An 18,923-nucleotide genomic window follows, 5' to 3' on the forward strand; every position below is an offset into this window, starting at 1 on the left:
TGTAAAATACAACACATGAGTCCGTTGGCGCGAGGTCGTCATAAACAAGTCAATAAGTAAAACATTAAAAAGTCACTAAAGAACCAAGGAGATCCAGGCGAACAATACCATAACATGTAAGTTACCGAGCTGCCTCTTCCTGTAACAGCCTGCGGACATAGTCTGACGCAGTTTTCTTAAGGGAGGGGTCGATGTCTGTTCGCGACACCAGGTCCTACGAATGACAGGTCAGCGAGTGCCTAGAGTAAGGAAGAGATAATAAACTTACGAAGACTTTCTCGGTTCGGAGCCTGCTCATCCCCGTTGTTTTGAGTTTTTCCAGTTCAAACCTCTCCCGTTCTAACCGTAGTTGCTCGGCTTCATACCTTGCTTTATGCTCCTTCTCTTCCCGCTCTTCCCTCCTCCGCAGGTATTCCATCTTAAGCCTGCTCGCTTGGGTCTGTACTTGGATGTACTGCATGAGCGTGTTGACCATGTTCGGGGTCAGCGGTATGGACATTGCCGATGTATCCCCCTGATTGCCATTTGTAGGTGGTTGTGGTTGGGGATGGTGTGGATGGGAAGGGTGTGCATGAGGCGGTGGTGGAGGCATGGTTGGCGTTTGGGCAGGGCCTGGGACCAAGGACGGGGAAGCGCCTACTGACATCAGAGGTTGTGGCGGCTGTGGTGGCGGCGGAGGATGGGCGAGGTGTTGCTGCTGCTGATGAACTTCTCTGTTGCTGGGGTTGCTCATAGCATGGGGGTTAAGGAAGTTGACTTGACCCGGATGCGAGTGGGTCTGTTGACGATCATGTGCTAGGCCATTGGGTAGCCCATTTGGCAACAATGTGGGGTGGGGTTCCGCTGAAAAATCGATAGTGGCCGTGGTTGACTGGGCAGGGGGCGGTGGCGGCGGATCCTCCTCCTCTGGATCGTCTGGTGGATTTTGCGTAGGGGCTACGGTGGAGCCACGTAATGATGCTGGCTTTGTTGTCGCTGGGTCGCCGTTCCAGCTGGAGAAGAATGTGACGTACGTCAATTAAGCATAATAGGGCAACGAGGTTGCACGCTGTAGAAGGGGAGACTCACCGACGAAAGAAAAGCTCGTACCATCCACGAGCAAACCAATGCTCAATGATACGAGCAGTCACGTTCCCGACATCGGTACTAGCCTTGCGTGCAAGTTGTAGCCGCCTTTCATATTCACGTGTGCGGTCTGACTCGTTGGGTGTTTGGTAGGGGCCAGGGTGTCCATGGAACGCCTCCACGGCGTAGATTTGTTTGAATACGTTGAAGTTGCGTTCATAGCAGCCTTTGAGTGCCTGATAAGTCTTCTTTCCTTCAAAAACCTCGAGAGCACACTGAGAAGGGAAGGTGAGGGTTTGCAGTGCGCCACAGGAGAACAATAGCACGCACCTCGCGTAAACACGAGTTCTTGGTAGCCCTCAAGGCATTCCAATGGTCGTCGTTGTTGGGCCCCATGAGCCAGCGAAAGAGGCGCGTCTTCTCCTCGTCCGTCCAGTGCTTTGCTCCCTGGCCTGCGCCATCTATGTCAAAGTTGTCGTCGTCGTCCCGCCTCCTCTTTGAGATCTGGACTGTGTTCATCTGGTTGTCCATCTGTTTTCGCTTCATTGCGGGGGATGTCTGTCCATTGGCAGGATTTGTGACGAAGGTCATGGAATGAACGGCGGAGGGAGGGCCTCCATGAGCCTGGGCAGAATTAGGCTGATTGTGGGTGGGCGGGGAGGTGGATGGATGCCTGTACGGGTCAGGATGTGGTCTTGGGTAGGACGGGGGCGCGAGATGAGCATGGCTGCCCAAGGCTTGACCAAGACTCTGGTGAGTCTGAAACGGTGTCTGTCGAGAAAACCGTAGGAATGAGCGGTTCGTTGTGGACAATCCGAGTCAGGGACATACCGAGCCGTTGCTGTCAATATTGGCGTCCCTACGGTCCTGCATCGTCATATGCCCGTACTGCATCGTTGAATCACTGAACATTCAGAAATACACAGTCATTATATCACTTTCAGAACCCAAAGGCTGTACAATTAAAATTCAAAAAAAGAAATACACACTTTTGAGAATCCATTGCACTGTCAAAACGAGCCGGACGATTTCAAAATCGATTCGAACAGCCCAGTTCGCCTAATGTTTGTCATTGCCATCGGATCCAAACACTAACTATTATTACACTAATCTACCGCCAAGCATAGCTTTGGTATTCCTCGTCGCCCTCCTCTTCGTACTCGCCATCGGCGTCTTCGTCCCCGTATTCCTCCTCAGCGAGCCCCACGTCGAGCGTGGACCGCAAGTCGGATTCCGCATGCAACGGCCGTGCTTCCAGTTTCTCAATCCCGTTGATGTAACCTCGTCCATCTTCGACTGCTGGCGGTGGTGAAGGGGGATTGTCTGATTTAACACCGTCTTCATCCATCCCAAAAGTCACAGGCCCATCAATTGCCTCGACTGAGTCCGGAGGGTTGTCCGCCTCTGCTGATGAGGGTTGAACCTTATCACAATCGTCTCCCTCCACGTCCCCTGATTGTGCTTCAGAAGGTGCTCCCTTGGAGGGTTCTTCATGTCGACCATTGATGCATGTCCCATTTATCGACGGGGCCTGATCATCAGCCATTTCCACCTTCGTCGCTGTTCCAGATGAAGATGGCGTCGTGTTTCCCAGTGCCTGAGTGACCTCCGCTTCCTCCTCGTCTGATGGAGATTCAACCCTTCTCCGCTTCCGCGAAGGAAGGGGGGTTACCTTCTCATCAAACCCACCAGCCATATTGTTCTTGCTCCGAGATGAACGTAGATTTCGTACGCTTGGAGAGTAGTCTTCCTTGTGTACCGGCAGGGAAACCTCAACATCTTTAGGCCGTCCAGTACCGCGTGGTCTCCCCCGCCGCAGTGCATCTGATATGTGGGGAGTCTTCACCGTGGCAGTTTCGGGGGAAGCACCATTCGTCCGGTTCCGTAACCGACGCGATGAAGTGGGGGAGATGACGAGTTCTGGTGCAGGGCTTCGATCGCGTTCCTTGGGCTTGGCTGGTGTTTTCTTCGAAGCCCGTCGTCTCGCCTTGACCTCCACCTTGGGCTTGGGTAACTCCTCCTCCTCCTCAGCTTCGTCTGGAGGCGGACTGCCGAAGAGGTTCAGCTGAGGCCTTTCTGGTTTCTCCTCTCCGTCCTCCTCCTCTTTGTTCGGAGAAGAGACTGTGATCTTCTTCCTCCTTGGAGTTGTAGGCGAGAGGCCGTTAAGCGAAGTTGCCATCGCGGGGGTTTCGGTGACCAAGCCCTGTGGTGGTTCCTTGTTCTTCCTGGAGAGTAGGTACGGCGTCCACTGAAGTTTCTCTGGCTTCAACTTGAGCTGACCCTTGGCTTCATAGGCCCTCATGAACGCCGCGACCCTCTCCCGGTCGAAATGAATCTCGTAGTGTTTGGGAGGAACAAATGGACCGCCGTTGTCCCCGTACCGGTCTTGGGTTTGCATACGCTGAAGCTGTCGTCGACCGACTCCGCTCTTCCGACCTTTAGGTAGTTTGATAGCCTGGCCAGGTGAAGGTCTGATGATCGGTGGGGTGGGCTCGCGGATGAAAATCATGTTCTGCTCTATCAGCGTCTGGCAGATATCTTCCAACGTCATGGACGTGGCCTTGGCGATATCTATATCCATTTGCTCAGCGCCTATCGCGTGAGTCACCGACAAGACCAACGCACCTTCGAGCCGGATCTGATCTGGAGCATGCTCAAGGTACCGCATCACAGCCAGCGTCCAATACCTTCGGTACCCAATCTGCCCAAGCGCAGAAAGCGGCTTCTCCGGGGAACCCAACCTTCCTTCCTTCTTGGACAGTAGATAACCTGTGTGCACGGTTAGTTACCGGCGGCATGTCTATCATAAGACAATCACATACTGAAGTCAATTAATAAGTTTCCCCATCCTTGCCGCTGTCGAACCGGTAACGTCATTATACAGCTAAGGTTGTAATCCTTCGGACTCCTCTTCTCCTTGCTGAAGTATCCGACGAAGCGGGCGCCAATATCGTCCACTTCTGTTACAACGTAGAATAGGAACGGCTCGACGTCGTAAAACAGCGATTTGTGGTCAAGAAACATCTTGGATAGCAAGCATAAGTTCTGACAGTAGATCTGGCACACGAATCAGTTTTTTGGCCCGAGAACATGGGCTATATCTTTCACAGACCTTGTTCCTTCGGCCATCAACTTCGAATATGGATATTGGCCCATCGCGGTAGATTTCGTCCCCTGGAGGATTCCGAGCCTTGCATTTCACCTGTCCATTGTCATTCAGGATCAGTAAAACCCTTTTGCGATTAGGAACAGGGGCGTACCCGGTGACGAACTGCACCAAATCGACTCTTCATGTACTTCAAGCAGAATTCGCATATCCAGAGACGACCATCCGGAATCGTAGCATACTCTTCCGGGAATGGTGCGTCGTACCAAGTCTTGATGTCCCATTCGCCAAACCGGATGGTTCTGATTCGTAGCATGTGGGGATTGGCGGAAAGCTGTGGTGGGAGAGGTCCTCCAGGAGTAGACGGGACGGGAGAAGTAGAGACGGCTGTAGGTGTTGATGCGGAAGGTAAAGCTGTCGTTAGGTGGTGTAGAGCTGCAGATCGTAGAGGTCGGGAGGGCCCTGCGCCAAAGAAGTCATGCTGTTCCGGTTCTGCTGAAGCAGGAGGTGCAGTTTGTGGATGAAGCTTCTCCTGAGAATGGTGGCATGAACAACTTTGTCCTAGAGAAAATAATAATAAAAAGGTATCACATACCTCTGCAATGCTCCGAGACCGTTCAAAGAGTATCTTATCATGCCTGGAGATCATTGTTTTCGAGGTATCCCGATCTTCAGGGGAGAGGATATCATCGAACATTCCATAAACGGAGTCTTCGTCGTCGTCTTCTTCTTCCCGCTCTTTCCCCTTACCTTTGCTCGGCGAGTGGTTCTGAGTGGGTAGCCGTAAACGAACCCGCGGTAAAGAAGGTGCAGGAGAGGGGTCCCTCGGTCTCTTCCTTCGATCTCGACGTACAGGCGATGATTGTGGTTCTGGTTCCTCCTCTGAAGATTCCACCGGGGGAGGTGGTGCGGCACCCCGACCACGTTTCCCTGTGGCCTTTCCAGCCCTTGTGGGTTTGGGGACTGCTATAGGTTCTTCTTCATCCACCTCCATTTCAGGTGCGGGCTCTTGTGCCTTGGGTGTTGCTGGTGGCTCTGGTAATGGATGCTTCCTCGGTCGACCCCTACGCCTACCGGTTGGTGGCCGGCCCCTTCTAGGTTTGGCGACTTCAACAGGAACTTCCGGGGCCTCTTGACGGGCTGATTGAGACGTGGAGGCCACAGATGCTTCGCGGGGTATTGGGATGGGTAGTGCGGGGATGTGAGGGGACGGGATATGATAAGGGCCTGGTAGAACACCATCTACGAACATCGGGATACCCTGTTCCGGGAACAAGGGTGAGCATTGCGGGCAGGACCATTTGCCGGGAGGCGTCTCATCCATGGGTGGATTCAAGCAATACATATGCCAGCCTAGGACAAGTTTAGAAGGGCCTCGATCTTCCCATTATGCACGCACCTCGATCACAACTGTCACAGAACATCATCTTCTCCTGAAAAAGAAGAGGGTTGTCAGTAGTTTGTCCAAGGAGGTCGAGCTGCACAAAACGTACGTCGTCGCCCTTCCTGCTGCAGACTTCGCAGATCTTGCATTCAATACAACGCCAGGGGTAGGACCGAATGACGTCTCCAATATGTGCTAGCTGCATACAGGTGGGATGTCCTGCAAAGGCGAGAAAGTGTGTAAGCGCCCGGTGATTGACGCGAACAGTTGGGAAGAAACCTACCACTCCGGCCACACTCGATACAGTGGGTCATCTGTTCTGGCTGCTCCGTCCGGACGTTGAACTGATCGTTTCCATTGCAAAATCCACACTCTTCTTCTCTTTTCACCTTGCGCTTTCGCTTGGTCTTTACGGGTGGTGGGGAAGCAGGTTCGGGTTCTATGTGGATGTAGGGGACAATCATCTGAGGTGCAAACGGATCTCCTTGCGGTGCTTGTGAGTATTGTCGCTCTTCGTCGTCTTGTGCCATTGGGGTGTGGACCTGGACTGGCGGTGGATAGAGTGGCTCTTGAGGGACGTTTTGTGGCTGAAACTTGGATATGGGGAGGGCAGTCATATCACGCATGACGCGACGCGCTGTATGAGACAGTGCGACGACGACTGCAGATAAAAATTTGACTTACCGAGGCCTCCCGCATACTCTGCTCCTCAGCCACCAGTACTGGGTCGATTGCCGTCGCTTCTCCTGTCAGCGCAGGGTCGATTGGTATGTCGTCGCCGGCACTCATGGGTGTACCATATTCATGGGAAGTTTCACGATTGGAGGCGGCGTCAACAGGAAAGGCAAGACCGCGCATTGGGCGTCCAGGACACCGTACTAGCGCCCTCTTAATGACCCTGACACAGAGATATAGGCAAACGGCTCTCGTCGCCGTTGCGAACAGTGACCAGTGGTATTTGCCCTTGTTTGCGGTCCTGATTAGTCTGCAACCCAAATTGGGAAGTGCCAAGAGGAGTCGTCGCCTCCCAACTGGCGAAACATGGGCGAATGATCACCGCAAAAAGACTCTGCGGGCGGTCACATATATGCCCATCGGACACTGGGATGGCGAATAATCCGGTATAGAAAGCATTGGATGAAAATCAAAGGGCGTCAAGGTTCGGATAAACAGGTCCCCACGCCGCGAGGCGAACCAAACCGGGCCTGATCGACCGAGATCCCCCTCTTAATTACTCGCGAGTCGCGACGCGAACCAGGACTTTACAGGGACGCATCGTTGCCACCGAGCCGAGTATTCTAAAGTCAAAAATCGTTGATTCAACATATCGCGTAAACATTGAGTACCTGCGTCATAGTTTGATGGTAGCACCAGCGGGTCACATCTCCATAATTTGGTATTTCTGTATCAAGCTAGGAGATGTATGTTTACAGCAAAAGTATGACTGTGACAAGACCGCACACCGAGAGATAAAGTAACCGTTAGAGATCGTGCGGAAGTATTGGCGCCATACAAATCCCCACGTTCCTCCCACTCCCAGACTTTTGATCAAATAAGTTTACCAGCTCGATGCTCCATGGAGAGCCATTCCCGTCGTTATCACACCTCGTATGACCCAGCGTTCTCCTGTCTCCAACACATAACTGTTCCTGCAGCCAGACCAACCTATCCAACAAGATAGAACTTTCGACCACAGGACCGAGCAAACAACGCAAAAAATGGAGCGTCTCTATTTTTTGCTCTAGCTCTGGAGAGCGGAGTGTGTCAAACAATGTTGACGTTGCCTCTCCATCCCCCAAGTTCCACTTTACACCTAGCTTCTTCCCGGCGACGTCGAGAAAGTGATGCCAACCTTGTCTGTACGCAGAGTCCGGCAACTTTCCAAGGCGCATGGCGGTTGCCGTCTGTCCGACACCTACGGTCTGTTGTTGCTGAATTTGTGGGTCCGCATGGACTACGGATGGAAGTCGTTTGAATGAACCATTCGCTTCTGATAACACTTGACGCGACGCGTGTGACGCATTAGGCATGGGCTCGTTGTACAACCACCATTTCACAGGAACCTCTGCGGATTTTTTGCATTTGGCTTGTACCCTTTCTGTCGCCGTCGCTGGCTCAGCCTCGTCGGTCGAAATCTTCGCAAAAGGAGTGCGGAGTGCGTAGCCTAGCAAAGCTCGCCAAACGATTTTTCTTGTGGCTAATTCCATGGATGGTTGCATCTTCCATCCTGAAATCGGGGCAGCGGGATTGGGGACCAGCCAGGCCTCTGGAATTTGGGCGGCTAAATGATAGGCTGAGGCTGGAAGGGGCTGATGAAGAGGTTGATGTGATCGAAGGACCTTCGAGAGAGGGTAATCTGTCGGACAAAGAAGATCGGTGAGTGATGGGTTGACTGCTTTGGTTGATAACTTGGCGAACCTCCTGGATACATGAGATTATAGCAACATCCAACTGCAACAGTGGAACATGGATACCAAATGTTGTCCGATCCAATCCTCGATGTAGCAGACACAAACGCCCGCAAGATATCGGGCGTCAAAGAGCCACAGGCATGTAGGGCCACGAAGAGGACGGGAGCGACAGCATCTCGTTTGGGGTGAGTGCCGGTAACCCAGTCGTCCACTGACTTTATCAGAGATTCGGGGGTGATAAGAACGGTTTTATGTGTTATTCGAGGGTTTGTATTGGCGGAAGGATGGCGCTTGTTTTCTTTGCCTAGCTTAAGCTCGGCTCCGATAGTCTGTCCCTCGTCCGCGTCCAGCGCCAATACTCGTGCATCCGGAAATAAACTGGCAAGGGTTCGAGTAAGATATCCTTGACCCGAGCCAACGTCGACGATATGCAACGGAACATCGGGATGATGAGGATTTCGAAATCCAGAGTTGAGCTCGACCAGCGCCTTGATGTAGCTAGCCATTTGTCGGACTTCATGAATTTTCTTCGGAGACATCCCTTTGGTGCTCTCTAGTGAGACGAGCCAATGCTCTGAGATGTTCAATGGACTTCGGGGGAGCTGAAGAGTGCGAATGGAGTCCAGTAGATTTTTTAGATCATCTGGAATCTTGTCCGAAGCTTTGGCGTCTAAAGCTCCAGTCATGTAATAGTCCAAGAGGGATCTCGGCGGTACTGTCCATGAGTCTGGAAGTGTAGACAGGTCAAGATCGTTGGGATGGGTACAGAGAATGGCATTTTGAGATTGAAGGAGATCAGCAAGCTGGAGAAGGTGGTGGTCGATTGGAAAGGACATCGTTACGGTTCGCCGAAGTTTGAAAGTGGTTTGGATTGCACGACGTCGCCAAACAATGCACTGCGCGGGCAGCTGCGATCACAGTCCGTGTCGTCGACGATTGCCTCACCCTGAGCAGCCAACCACAATGGCTTACCTCGCTCCAATTATCTCTGACAATGGGACTGGATATTCAAAGATTGGGTAGGAGACTATGCAGTCAACCAGGATTTGCAGCGGACTGACGTCCATTAGTTTCGCAGGGAACTCAGACCCCAGCTTGTACGTCGTCGATGCAATGACATATAGTAACGTTCGTGATTAAACATCCCTTAGTGTCTTTCCGACAGCCATAGCGACCCGCGGTTCAGCGACTACGTCCTCCAGAGCCCCTGCTGTTCCAGCCAAGCCAGGACACCTCGCATCGAAGCGTGGAGTTGAAGATCTTGACTTCTTCATAGGAGATGAAGCCCTCGCCAACGCGAAGACACCAGGCTATGGCGTCCACTATCCGATTAGGCACGGCATGATTGACAACTGGGATCATATGGAGCGCTATTGGGAACAGACGATCTTCAAGTACTTGCGAGCTGAGCCCGAAGATCACTACTTCCTCTTGGTACGTTGTCATGGATTGACGGTGCGGAACTGTAACAAGTCTCACACTGCATCTATTTCTTGTAGACTGAACCTCCGTTAAACCCACCGGAGAATCGAGAACAAACAGCTGAAATCTTCTTCGAATCATTCAATATCAAGGGTCTCTACATCGCTGTTCAGGCCGTGCTCGCCCTCGCCGCATCATGGTCTTCCAACCGCGTCACTGATCGCTCTCTCACTGGAACGGTTATCGATTCAGGTGATGGTGTAACCCACGTTATCCCTGTCGCTGAGGGATATGTTATTGGCAGTGCCATCAAACATATCCCTATCGCTGGTCGCGATATCTCGCAGTTCGTCCTCAACTTGATGCGCGAGCGCGGAGAGATGACGACCGTCCCACCTGAAGATCAACTCAGAGTGGCGAACAAAGTGAAGGAGAACTACACTTATGTCTGCCAGGACATCGTCAGGGAGTTTAGAAAGTATGACGAAGAGCCTTACAAGTACTTCGAGCGTTATGAGGGAGAGCACAGCGTTACCGGTCGGGTATGCCCTTCCCGTCTTCAGAAGTGATGCTCTAATACTGACACTCTGTGGCAGAAATACGGTGTAGATGTTGGCTACGAACGATTCCTTGCCCCGGAAATCTTCTTCAACCCAGAGATCTACTCGTCTGACTTCTTGACTCCTCTCCCTGAGATCGTTGACGATGTCATTCAACAATCACCTATTGACGTTAGGCGTGGTCTGTACAAGGTAAATCCACTTCCCTATCACCATTGCGAACTTGATTTCTCAAAACGACTTTCAATCTAGAACATTGTGCTGTCCGGTGGTTCCACCATGTTCCAACACTTTGGTCAACGGCTCAAACGCGATCTCAAGCAACTCGTTGATCGTCGCTTGGACCAGAGCGCCATCTTGAGTGGTAGCGCTATCAAGGTGAGCGCACTGTGTCGTTACCGTGCGCGCTGGTCTAACATGATCTCCCAAGTCCTCTGGTGTCGACGTTGATGTCATCACACATAAACGACAACGGTCAGTAGATCAGACGAACTTTGCAAGCCAGTATCGAGGTTCTGATATCACGCCGTTTTCAGTTATGCGGTCTGGTTTGGTGGTTCACTACTTGCATCGCTGGTGAGCTGTTTCAATGCATATACCCTGTGAATTTGGCTTATACCTTTGCTCAGCCCGAGTTCTACTCGTCCTGCCATACTAAAGCGCAGTACGACGAGATCGGACCCAGCATTTGTCGCCGCTACCAGATCTTTGGGAGCGCGACCTAAATACCTACTTACATTACCGCTATCTGGACGATGCAATATAATTTCAAACAAATGGCGCCGAATTACAGCGGGCATTCTAACTGGAACAGCTGCATTGGAATCCAAGCATTTTCTTCTCTCCTAAACCACAGAACCGCTTTTCTTCTTTCTCCTCCTTGTCGAGTGCCTCCAGCTCATCTGCGTCTTCCCCTCCCCAGGGTTCGAAGGGGTTGCAAGCCATCTAAAAACTCGCTCAGTGCCCGCTCCAATTTCTCCGGATTGAAAAATAAACTCACATGCAGAACTTTGGCGAGAACTCTCTTTCCACTGTCAACATCCCTCTCAACTCGCTTGATGACCTCTTCCAGCACCCATTGGCGAAGAACAAATCGAGGATTGACACCCCTCATTTCCTGCTGCCTTTGAATCTCTGTTCCTTCCAAGTCTTCCTGCCATCCCGACGCCTTCCAATCGCCATGCTCGTCCTTGATCCTCTGCGAGTACGTCTCGAGCCACTCGATCCACTGCTGCTTTGCGGCATTCACGTTCAGTTTCTCTGGCTCGGGTGTCACTGTCAACAGACGGTTGATGAAAGCTTCGACTTCAGGGGCTAGCGAATGTGCGTTTGGCGTCCCCTTATTCTTGGCATTGATCAATGTTGACGCCTTGAATGAGGAGAGTATGCGAAATGTGGAGTGGAAATCAAGACCGTAGCCCTCCATGATGTCCAACAGAGGTCGGAAGATCTTGGATTCATCGGTAGGATCAGGGCGATGCAATCCGAGTCTCTGGACGGGCAATGAGATGCTAGTATTGCGAAACTGAGGTAATGTATCGCACCTTTCGAAGGAGGTCACCGTACTCCGTTGAGCACGTCTGCTGTATGATTCGCTCCATTTCATCTTTGATCTCCAAACCTTTGGCAGTCCACTCCTTTATCTTCTCCGGTGATGCGTCCTCAGCCCAACCCGCAGAGACAGCCTTTCCTGTCTCAATTTCAGCCCCAATCAACGGTGCTAGAGCCTTGAGCAGTGCCCTCAGGGCGTAGATACTGTTCAAGTTTGGTTAATCCGGATGCCGCGGGGAAAATAGGTGAACCTACATCATATTGGGTTGGTACTAGGGCGAAGAAAGGCCATTAAAATTGAGCCGTTCGTGGATGGTACGGACTTACCTTGTATGCATAACGACCACCTTCGTCGGTGTGGTTGCAAATGTGGAGCGGGTCGAAAACATCCATGAATGCGTAGGGTCCGTAGTCGATGGTTAGTCCAAGGATTGAGACACTAGGGCCATCTGGTGAGCAGCGGGTGACATTGATCATTTTGAGACGTACTTGTCCGTGTTGATTACACCGTGCATGAACCCATACGCTTGCCAGCCAGCAACCATCTTCGCATTCCGTCTGGCCACATCATACACAAGCTCGGCGCCCCATGGTTTTCCTTTCTCGACAGAAAGATTGAGGACGTTTCCGACAACCCATTCGCCAAGCATACGTAGCCCTTCATAGTCTGGCTTTTGCTGGCCGCCGCCAAAAAAGAACATGTTTGTGGGTCCATTGAACGCTTCGAAGTTGCCAATGCGAATGAAAGAAGGCGCTAGACGAGTGACAATGGATGCACTTTCCACACGCTCGCGTTGCACCGGCAGGGCGGGTAGAGAGACAATCGAAAGAGCCCTGGTCGTCGGAATGCCAAGGGCGTACATTGCTGCAGGGATGCAGTCAGTTTATGGGAAAGGTAACGACGACTGCTGCTGTACCTTCAGAGCAAAGATATTCCCGAATCGATGAGCGGACAACGGCGAGGCCATCTGCACTCCTTGAGAAAGGAGTTCGACCGGACCCCTTGAGCTGGAGCTCATAAGACAGGTCTGGGTGTGATGGGTGCGGGGTAACCACTAGCGAGTTCTGTCAGCCTCGGCGGACGCGGAGACGAGGGAGAGGAATACGCACATATGGATATAGCCCGTCCATCTCCCAGTTGCCCTGCCCATGAGCCAAACTGGTGCCCACTGTAGCGCAGAGACCAAGGAGCGAATGCTCCTTCAATAACCTCTGGAGGCGTCATGAGGGTAGCATGACCACTGAGCACGTCAATTAGGTCCTGTCTAGCTTCGACCGCCTCTGCTATTTCGGAAGGTTTGCCATCTCCTTCGTCATTGAACTCGTCCGACAGAGACGGTACTCCAAGTGTGGCAAATGCATCTCCAACATCAAGGTGCGGAAGACAGTCGCGGAGTGCCGTTTCTGAGAGTCCTAGCAATTCAGTGGGCTGGTCTCTGTGTTTCCCGTAGTACTTCACCAACGTAGAGTTGGGGAACCGGGGAATGGGTGGTTGAGGGTTCACTGCTTCTCTACTTGCCAACCATCGTTCTATATACGCATTCTTATCTTGGTTTGCCGGGTCGTCACTAGGTGATGGAGGTTGAATGTCGTATGGGAATGACACCGGGAATGGCGTGACATGAGAGTAGTGGCAAGGCGGAGACAGCAGTCGTGCTCGTCGTTGTAAACTTGGGGTGGTCGTCAGTACATTTGTTCTGAACGCTGTGGGATTCGGTGTCCAAGTGTCTGGGGTGAGGTTGTGGATGAGCAACCTCGACGGTGGGGGAATTGGGAGGGCAGAAATAGGAAGTTTGGACATCCTATGTGGTAGTCGCGCCAGTTTGAAGAATCAGTGTGGTGCCATTAGCTCTTGAAGTTTAAAACAGCTCTACTTAACCTGGCTGAGGAGTTCAAGGCGATTGCTAATCGACTACTTCCCCACGTGGATGACGTCTCCCTGCTGGACTTGGACGGAGGCTTTTCGTTGGAACATGGACATCAGATATCTGTCATCAGCAATGCTTCCAGCTCGCACTCCGGGTTTGCACCTCACTCTGAAGAGGACCTATGACCTCGGCTTTCCTCCCTAGCTCACGACCTCCTCTTCCTCACCAACGGCAGACACAGTTTGAAGAGACATTATGGCAACTACTTCAACCAAACTCTACTCAGACAATGCTTCGAATGATCACTCTAATCGACTTGCTGAATGACCATGGTCCCAAAGACGTCCACTTAGAAGGCCGAATGATTGTTTTGACGCGAGTCAAGGATGCACCATTATCGTATCGCCAGGGGTGGGCGGAATCCAGTGCCGCGCTTCATATCACTAAAGCTTGGCTGGGAGCTGCGCTATCTCATGCAAAGTTTCGCTCGTGTCTGCTAGCAATGCTCCAGGTTCGATGCATCATCTCTCCCCTTGCCAGCGCTCGCTGATCTTCTTTCGGCGAAAGTTTCTCGAGTCTCTTCCATTTACAGCGCGAATGGCAAGAGACCGCGACTTCGTGGAACTTTTGGATCAAATACAATCTCTTCCTCTATCTGAAGGTCAGGCAATCAATTGTTGCCTCACTGAGTCAACAAGAGATTAAAGATGTCCTAGAGGAATCTACAATCTATAATCGATTGATGTCTCCATCTGCCAGGCATGACACCAGTCCTCCTCAGGGCCCTGTTCATGACTCTCGGGAACGGGTATACGACGTCAAGTCCGTAGCGCTAGGCAACAATTCGGTTTCAAAGGACTCGACGGTGCAAGCAGACGAGGAAATGATTTCATCCAATGAATCGGAAATAACTGCGGACGATATCTTTTCCCAGTTTCGAGTGGACGACATTGCCATTTATCTCGAAACCACAATGAGGATGCTCAGAGCACCTCAGTCGGGCTGGTCGGAGGCCGACTGCGCTTATATGATTCATTCAATCTTCCAAAAGGCGTTGGATACGCGAGAGTCGTATCAGTACATGCTCTCACTGACGGGGAATGACGCACAGTTGGTTCTCGACGCTCTCCATTTTGTGAGTACTTGGAAATCCCCTGTCGACATTCTCTCAGTTATATCATCTAGTTACTTGCATACACCCCGTCCCTTCCTCCACCAGACAGGCGCCAGATACTCAAAGCGCTGCAGCGACTGTCAAATAGGTCTCAACTGTACCCAGCATGCTTGGCCCTGACTAACGTCGAACGAGAGCCTCACCCCATCGCTTCGGGGCATTTTGGGGAAGTATACAAAGGCTATTTCGAAGGCAAGGTCGTTGCGTTGAAGTTGATAAAAATGTATGAGAGAACCAAGGCCTCCGTAATAACGAAGGTTGGTGATAGCATTTTCGAGAGTCTTCGTCTGGGTGCCTATCCACTAAAATCCGACGACTAGGCGGTCTTGCATGAAGTGGTCATCTGGTGCCAGCTGGTACATCGAAATGTCCTGCCTTTTCTTGGTATTCACGAGTCTGAGGAGGGGTGGATATCGCTTGTATCTCCTTGGATGCGACATGGGAGTCTTCCAAGGTACCTTTCTCAGAAACCAAATGCCAACAGGCTGCTCCTGGTCCGTCGATCTCACCCTTCTCACGACTCAAACCTGACTTATTGCTAGATATCTGATGTTGCGTCCGGTCTGGCTTATCTCCATGAACACGGTGTCGTCCACGGGGATCTCAAAGGAGTGAGCGAGTGGAACCTTCCCAACCGTTGCTAGTTCTGATGTGTCTCTATCAACCTAGGTCAATATATTGGTTTCGCCCTCGGGTCACGCCTGTCTAGCAGATTTCGGTTTGGCCAAAATCGCAGACAATGAAATCATTTCATGGACCTCGATCCGTACTTCCTCGACACAAGGGGGCGGCACGATCCGGTGGCAGGCGCCAGAGCTCCATGACCCTAATGACGATGTCACCCCGAAGGCCACTCCAGAATCTGACGTCTACTCGTTTGCTTGTGTCTGCTATGAGGTAGCGATGTACATACAGTTCGTCAAAATAGGCCCCCAGTTTCTGATTGAATATTTTGCAGGTCATGACATCTAGACTTCCATTCTACGAATTTCCCAGAGACTCAACCGTCATTATGAAGATCATGCAGGGACACCGACCTAGCAAACCTGCTGACAGTGATTTGCCGTGGTTCGAGGCTGATGTGATCCGTGAGTTGTGGAGACTTGTCGAGGAATGCTGGCAACAAAACCCTTCATTGCGACCGGGAGCCAGTGACATTGTCCAGCGAGATATTATACGCGTTGACGCCGACACCCGCACCGAGCATAGTTGGGAATGATCATAACGGTACAAACTACGACAACGCATTGGTTCCCACTTGAAGCCACCTGCCTGTTTAGTTAATCCAATTGCGGTTTTTAGCGATCTCGAAGTAGCTTCATCGCGCCACTTGTTAGTGGAGTTATCAGGGCTCCTCATGGCCCACAACTGTTGTTCTAGAGATACATAGGAGCTTCTAGTAGCCCAATAGTAGTACTGTGACGAATATAAAGTGTGGCAACCGTGTCCTTCTAGCGCCTGAGCGGGGCGACACGCAATTTCGGGCGTCACTCAAACCGATTGAGACATGTCATTGCATCATGACTGAAGTCAGACCTGGGACTCAGACTTGGGGTAAACTCCATGATGGAAAAGCTTATAATGGACTGAGACGAGATGTTTAACCTTCAGCAACCCATTCGCATCTACCACCCCAACTCAGCTCAAACCAAGTAGCAATGGCACCCCAATACAAGAAAGGTCAATCCGTCCGATACAAGCCTGTTGGAGGTCCGTGTTCTATTTCTATGCAATCTCTGCTTCCCTTATACTGTCTTTTCTAGGACCGGACTCGAACACTTCGGAGAGCGTCGGTGTCATTCGCGATGTTCTCACTGAACCAGGCCGTCAGGCTGATCGGAACGTCAACGCCAGCGAGGACGACCCCCGTTACGAGGTGCGTACATGGTCCCTTCCGCGTGTATGGCTTCTCTAAACTATGTGCACAGATTGAGAACTCGAACACGGGCAAGCTAACCACCATCTACGAGAAAAACATTCTCGGCAAGGAGTAATTGGCACTTGAACGTTTTTTTGTGCAGATTCTGTAATTGTAGAACACATAATTGAGAGCTAGTGACTTCGTCCTTCTTGAATAGTCCGTACTACGATAGTAATGTTCTTAAGGTGTTGGTAGCCTCGAAAGTTTGCGTTTAGCGAACCTTGTAAGAAAGGTGGATGGTACGCGTTTGACTACATCAGTACAACTTGGTCCCGTTCCGCCATGCTCAAGGTTTTCCACAATCTCTGTCATTCAACTCCCTTCACTGCCGGAATGAGCCAATCCAGAAATTATCTGATGATTACTCGTGTTCACCGCAGTCCCGTACTAATATGAGACGATTGTCGAGCTGGCAATGGTGTAATACATGTGACAAGTAAATATTGACGGGTGTTCACCGCGGTTGGAGCATGAAGGCATAAGGTAAGGCAGTAGGGGACCATAAACATTGTATCTAACTATCTGAATTCGCAAACGCATTGCTATATCTCGGGCTTCAAGCTTCGAACGCGTTTAAATTGATATACGATTGGACAAGCGCATCGTACTGAGCGTCAATTTGCGCGTCGGCTGGAGCAGGGACATCGGAAAAGTCGAAGTTGAAACCGAAGTCGAGGTAGAGAGGGATCTGAAGGGCAGAGAGCTGGTCCCGAAGTGGGTCCGCGTCGACCTGGTCCGCGCTGTCGTTGAAGTTGAAGGAACCCATGTGCATGTCAAGTTCGGTGTTTAGGGTCGAAGGCCTTTCGTTGTCGGTGAGGTGAACAACTTGCTTGGGACTTCCTGCCTCCCCATCTCCCGGGAAGCAGAAGGGAACAGACTCGGGACTGAGAGCTGGCGAACTCGAGGCAGGACTTGGGTATGCAAAGCTCGCTATGGAAGCTCCGCTGTCGCTCTCTGACCCATCGTGCACCCGTACTTCCCTCGACACCGTTTTCACTTTCCTATCCTTCCTCGGTTTCCTCCCCTCGGCCCTCCTCCTTGGCTCGTACGCGTAATCGGGGTACTTCAGCCTATGCAACCTCAACTCCTCTTCGTACTTGTCCTTCCATGGCTGCTGCTCCTCCTTGGACATGGCGTTCCAGACACGCCCGACCTCTCTGCTGAGCTCATTCTGGTTCAACCGCTTGCCAGTGGGGGATACCTTCGGAGGATTCGTTTCATTGAAGTGAGAGCGGAAGAGGATGAAGGCATTGCGTGGGCGAGGGATGTGACTGGATTTCTGGGCTTTGGTATGGGGTCGGCGGTTACGGATGGGCCCAACGAATGGCGGAGGTGAGGATGACGATGAGACAGATGGAGAAGGAGACGGCGATTGGGCGGGGGGAGTGGGAGCATAGTAAGAACTGGAGGTGTATGATGAAATGGAGGCCGGGGAAGAAGCGGAAATGGCGGGACTGCCATTCCTGGGATCAGGAACCCAATGCAGATGTTGGCAATCATTGTCGAAATATTGGATGTGATGTGATTGGGATTGAGGTGAAGAGGGAGAAGAGGTGTAATGAACTGGTCCGCCTGGAACCCCAATTGGAAGGAAAGCTGAGCCGGAAATAGGGTACGGTTCGCTCAATTGCTGGGTCCATTGGCTTTGACCTGCAAACCGAGTTACTGGTCCGTCTTTATCATCAAAGCGTGAAATCGAACTTACTGTTGTACAATGTAGGAGCAAACTCTTCAGAATAATACTGGTCATGTTGCGAAGCGACAGTGGTGAAAGCGGACATCGTTGCACAAGGTCGTTGAAGGACTATGTTCGATGGTTAGAGCTGTCGGAATGGGTTGGATCTGCTGTAGGGCTCGAGGTACTGGACTGAATTCCCTTGCTTGGTTGCATTCTTTCTCCCTGAAACTGAGCCTCTTTGAACCATTCCAGCTCTGACGATTCGCTTTCCATCTTTGGATCGTCGAAATTTCACCCTGCGTTTAAAGCACGTCGTGGCAGCCTTGCTGTTTGTGACGTCCCAGAGGGTAGGAACATTTCCGGAGGACGGGTCCTTTCCCGTATGGGGAAGAAGATGTTTGCGATGGAATACGGTGAAAGGGAGATGAATCCATTCATCAAGATGTGGCGGTTGGATGTTCCGGACACCTAACTTCAAGGGCACCAATTTCTGCGCTCCAGTATGTAGTTTGAGCCCAGGTGGAAAACCGTATTAACAACATCGAACATCGACGACAGCTGGACTTTGTTGCCTTTCGACCAGGAGCCCCCGGTTAAGCACCACTTGGAGAGATTAAGTCGTTCAGACGGTAGGAATTGGGTAGGAATCACCGATGTCATCCGGGTTTGATCCTGTGACATACTTGGCGCAACGAGGCAAGTCATGTCCATGTGTGTGAAGGAATTTCAAAGCAAACCCTGGCCATATCCCTTCGAATGCCATGTATGCGGACGCCAACCAGG

The 18,923-nt window shown here is 51.5% G+C and overlaps 6 protein-coding genes across 6 annotated transcripts; 3 read left to right on the forward strand and 3 right to left on the reverse strand.

Annotated features, from left to right (window-relative positions):
- Nucleotides 1-214: 214 nt before the first annotated feature.
- On the reverse strand, nucleotides 215-8,472 carry CC1G_14419 (histone acetyltransferase mst2; the record flags this gene model as incomplete). The annotated part of the gene is made up of 17 exons (XM_002911376.1): nucleotides 215-992; nucleotides 1,069-1,340; nucleotides 1,396-1,824; nucleotides 1,897-1,969; nucleotides 2,181-3,636; nucleotides 3,691-3,834; nucleotides 3,888-4,122; nucleotides 4,178-4,267; nucleotides 4,326-4,703; nucleotides 4,767-5,524; nucleotides 5,571-5,774; nucleotides 5,839-6,148; nucleotides 6,240-6,540; nucleotides 6,791-6,853; nucleotides 7,019-7,096; nucleotides 7,161-7,911; nucleotides 7,974-8,472. 17 exons carry the CDS (start codon nucleotides 8,470-8,472, stop codon nucleotides 215-217), a joined length of 6,819 nt encoding a protein of 2,272 aa, XP_002911422.1.
- Nucleotides 8,473-8,929: 457 nt separating this feature from the next.
- On the forward strand, nucleotides 8,930-10,752 carry CC1G_06423 (actin binding protein; the record flags this gene model as incomplete). Its single annotated transcript, XM_001836286.2, has 9 exons — nucleotides 8,930-8,985; nucleotides 9,037-9,063; nucleotides 9,118-9,400; nucleotides 9,466-9,930; nucleotides 9,985-10,140; nucleotides 10,201-10,326; nucleotides 10,379-10,422; nucleotides 10,485-10,524; nucleotides 10,578-10,752. 9 exons carry the CDS (start codon nucleotides 8,930-8,932, stop codon nucleotides 10,671-10,673), a joined length of 1,293 nt encoding a protein of 430 aa, XP_001836338.1. The 3' UTR covers nucleotides 10,674-10,752.
- Nucleotides 10,697-13,300, reverse strand: CC1G_06424 (hypothetical protein; the record flags this gene model as incomplete). Its single annotated transcript, XM_001836287.2, has 8 exons — nucleotides 10,697-10,893; nucleotides 10,949-11,440; nucleotides 11,493-11,703; nucleotides 11,755-11,771; nucleotides 11,827-11,938; nucleotides 11,989-12,364; nucleotides 12,417-12,554; nucleotides 12,610-13,300. The coding sequence occupies 8 exons, from the start codon at nucleotides 13,298-13,300 to the stop codon at nucleotides 10,750-10,752; spliced, it is 2,181 nt and encodes a 726-aa protein (XP_001836339.1). The 3' UTR covers nucleotides 10,697-10,749.
- A 253-nt stretch (nucleotides 13,301-13,553) lies between these two features.
- CC1G_06425 (TKL/TKL-ccin protein kinase) lies at nucleotides 13,554-15,760 on the forward strand (the record flags this gene model as incomplete). The annotated part of the gene is made up of 8 exons (XM_001836288.2): nucleotides 13,554-13,878; nucleotides 13,935-14,028; nucleotides 14,084-14,502; nucleotides 14,553-14,798; nucleotides 14,862-15,035; nucleotides 15,084-15,152; nucleotides 15,211-15,438; nucleotides 15,500-15,760. Exons 1-8 carry the CDS (start codon nucleotides 13,657-13,659, stop codon nucleotides 15,758-15,760), a joined length of 1,713 nt encoding a protein of 570 aa, XP_001836340.2. The 5' UTR covers nucleotides 13,554-13,656.
- Nucleotides 15,761-16,160: 400 nt separating this feature from the next.
- CC1G_06426 (hypothetical protein) lies at nucleotides 16,161-16,614 on the forward strand. The gene is made up of 3 exons (XM_001836289.2): nucleotides 16,161-16,251; nucleotides 16,305-16,417; nucleotides 16,470-16,614. Exons 1-3 carry the CDS (start codon nucleotides 16,200-16,202, stop codon nucleotides 16,533-16,535), a joined length of 231 nt encoding a protein of 76 aa, XP_001836341.2. The 5' UTR covers nucleotides 16,161-16,199; the 3' UTR covers nucleotides 16,536-16,614.
- Nucleotides 16,615-17,018: 404 nt separating this feature from the next.
- Nucleotides 17,019-18,243, reverse strand: CC1G_06427 (hypothetical protein; the record flags this gene model as incomplete). The annotated part of the gene is made up of 2 exons (XM_001836290.1): nucleotides 17,019-18,112; nucleotides 18,168-18,243. The coding sequence occupies 2 exons, from the start codon at nucleotides 18,241-18,243 to the stop codon at nucleotides 17,019-17,021; spliced, it is 1,170 nt and encodes a 389-aa protein (XP_001836342.1).
- Between the last annotated feature and the right edge of the window lie 680 nt (nucleotides 18,244-18,923).

Source organism: Coprinopsis cinerea (genome assembly GCF_000182895.1).
Source record: "Coprinopsis cinerea okayama7#130 chromosome 4 map unlocalized cont3.4, whole genome shotgun sequence".
Classification (NCBI taxonomy): Eukaryota; Fungi; Basidiomycota; class Agaricomycetes; order Agaricales; family Psathyrellaceae; genus Coprinopsis; species Coprinopsis cinerea.

Excerpts from the sequence above, each read along its gene's own strand:
- CC1G_06426 (XM_001836289.2), top strand. The coding sequence starts at position 16,200 with ATGGCACCCCAATACAAGAAAGGTCAATCCGTCCGATACAAGCCTGTT. Across the intron at positions 16,252-16,304 it reads CCGATACAAGCCTGTTGGAG|GACCGGACTCGAACACTTCG; the intron begins GTCCGTGTTCTA and ends TGTCTTTTCTAG. Across the intron at positions 16,418-16,469 it reads AGGACGACCCCCGTTACGAG|ATTGAGAACTCGAACACGGG; the intron begins GTGCGTACATGG and ends CTATGTGCACAG.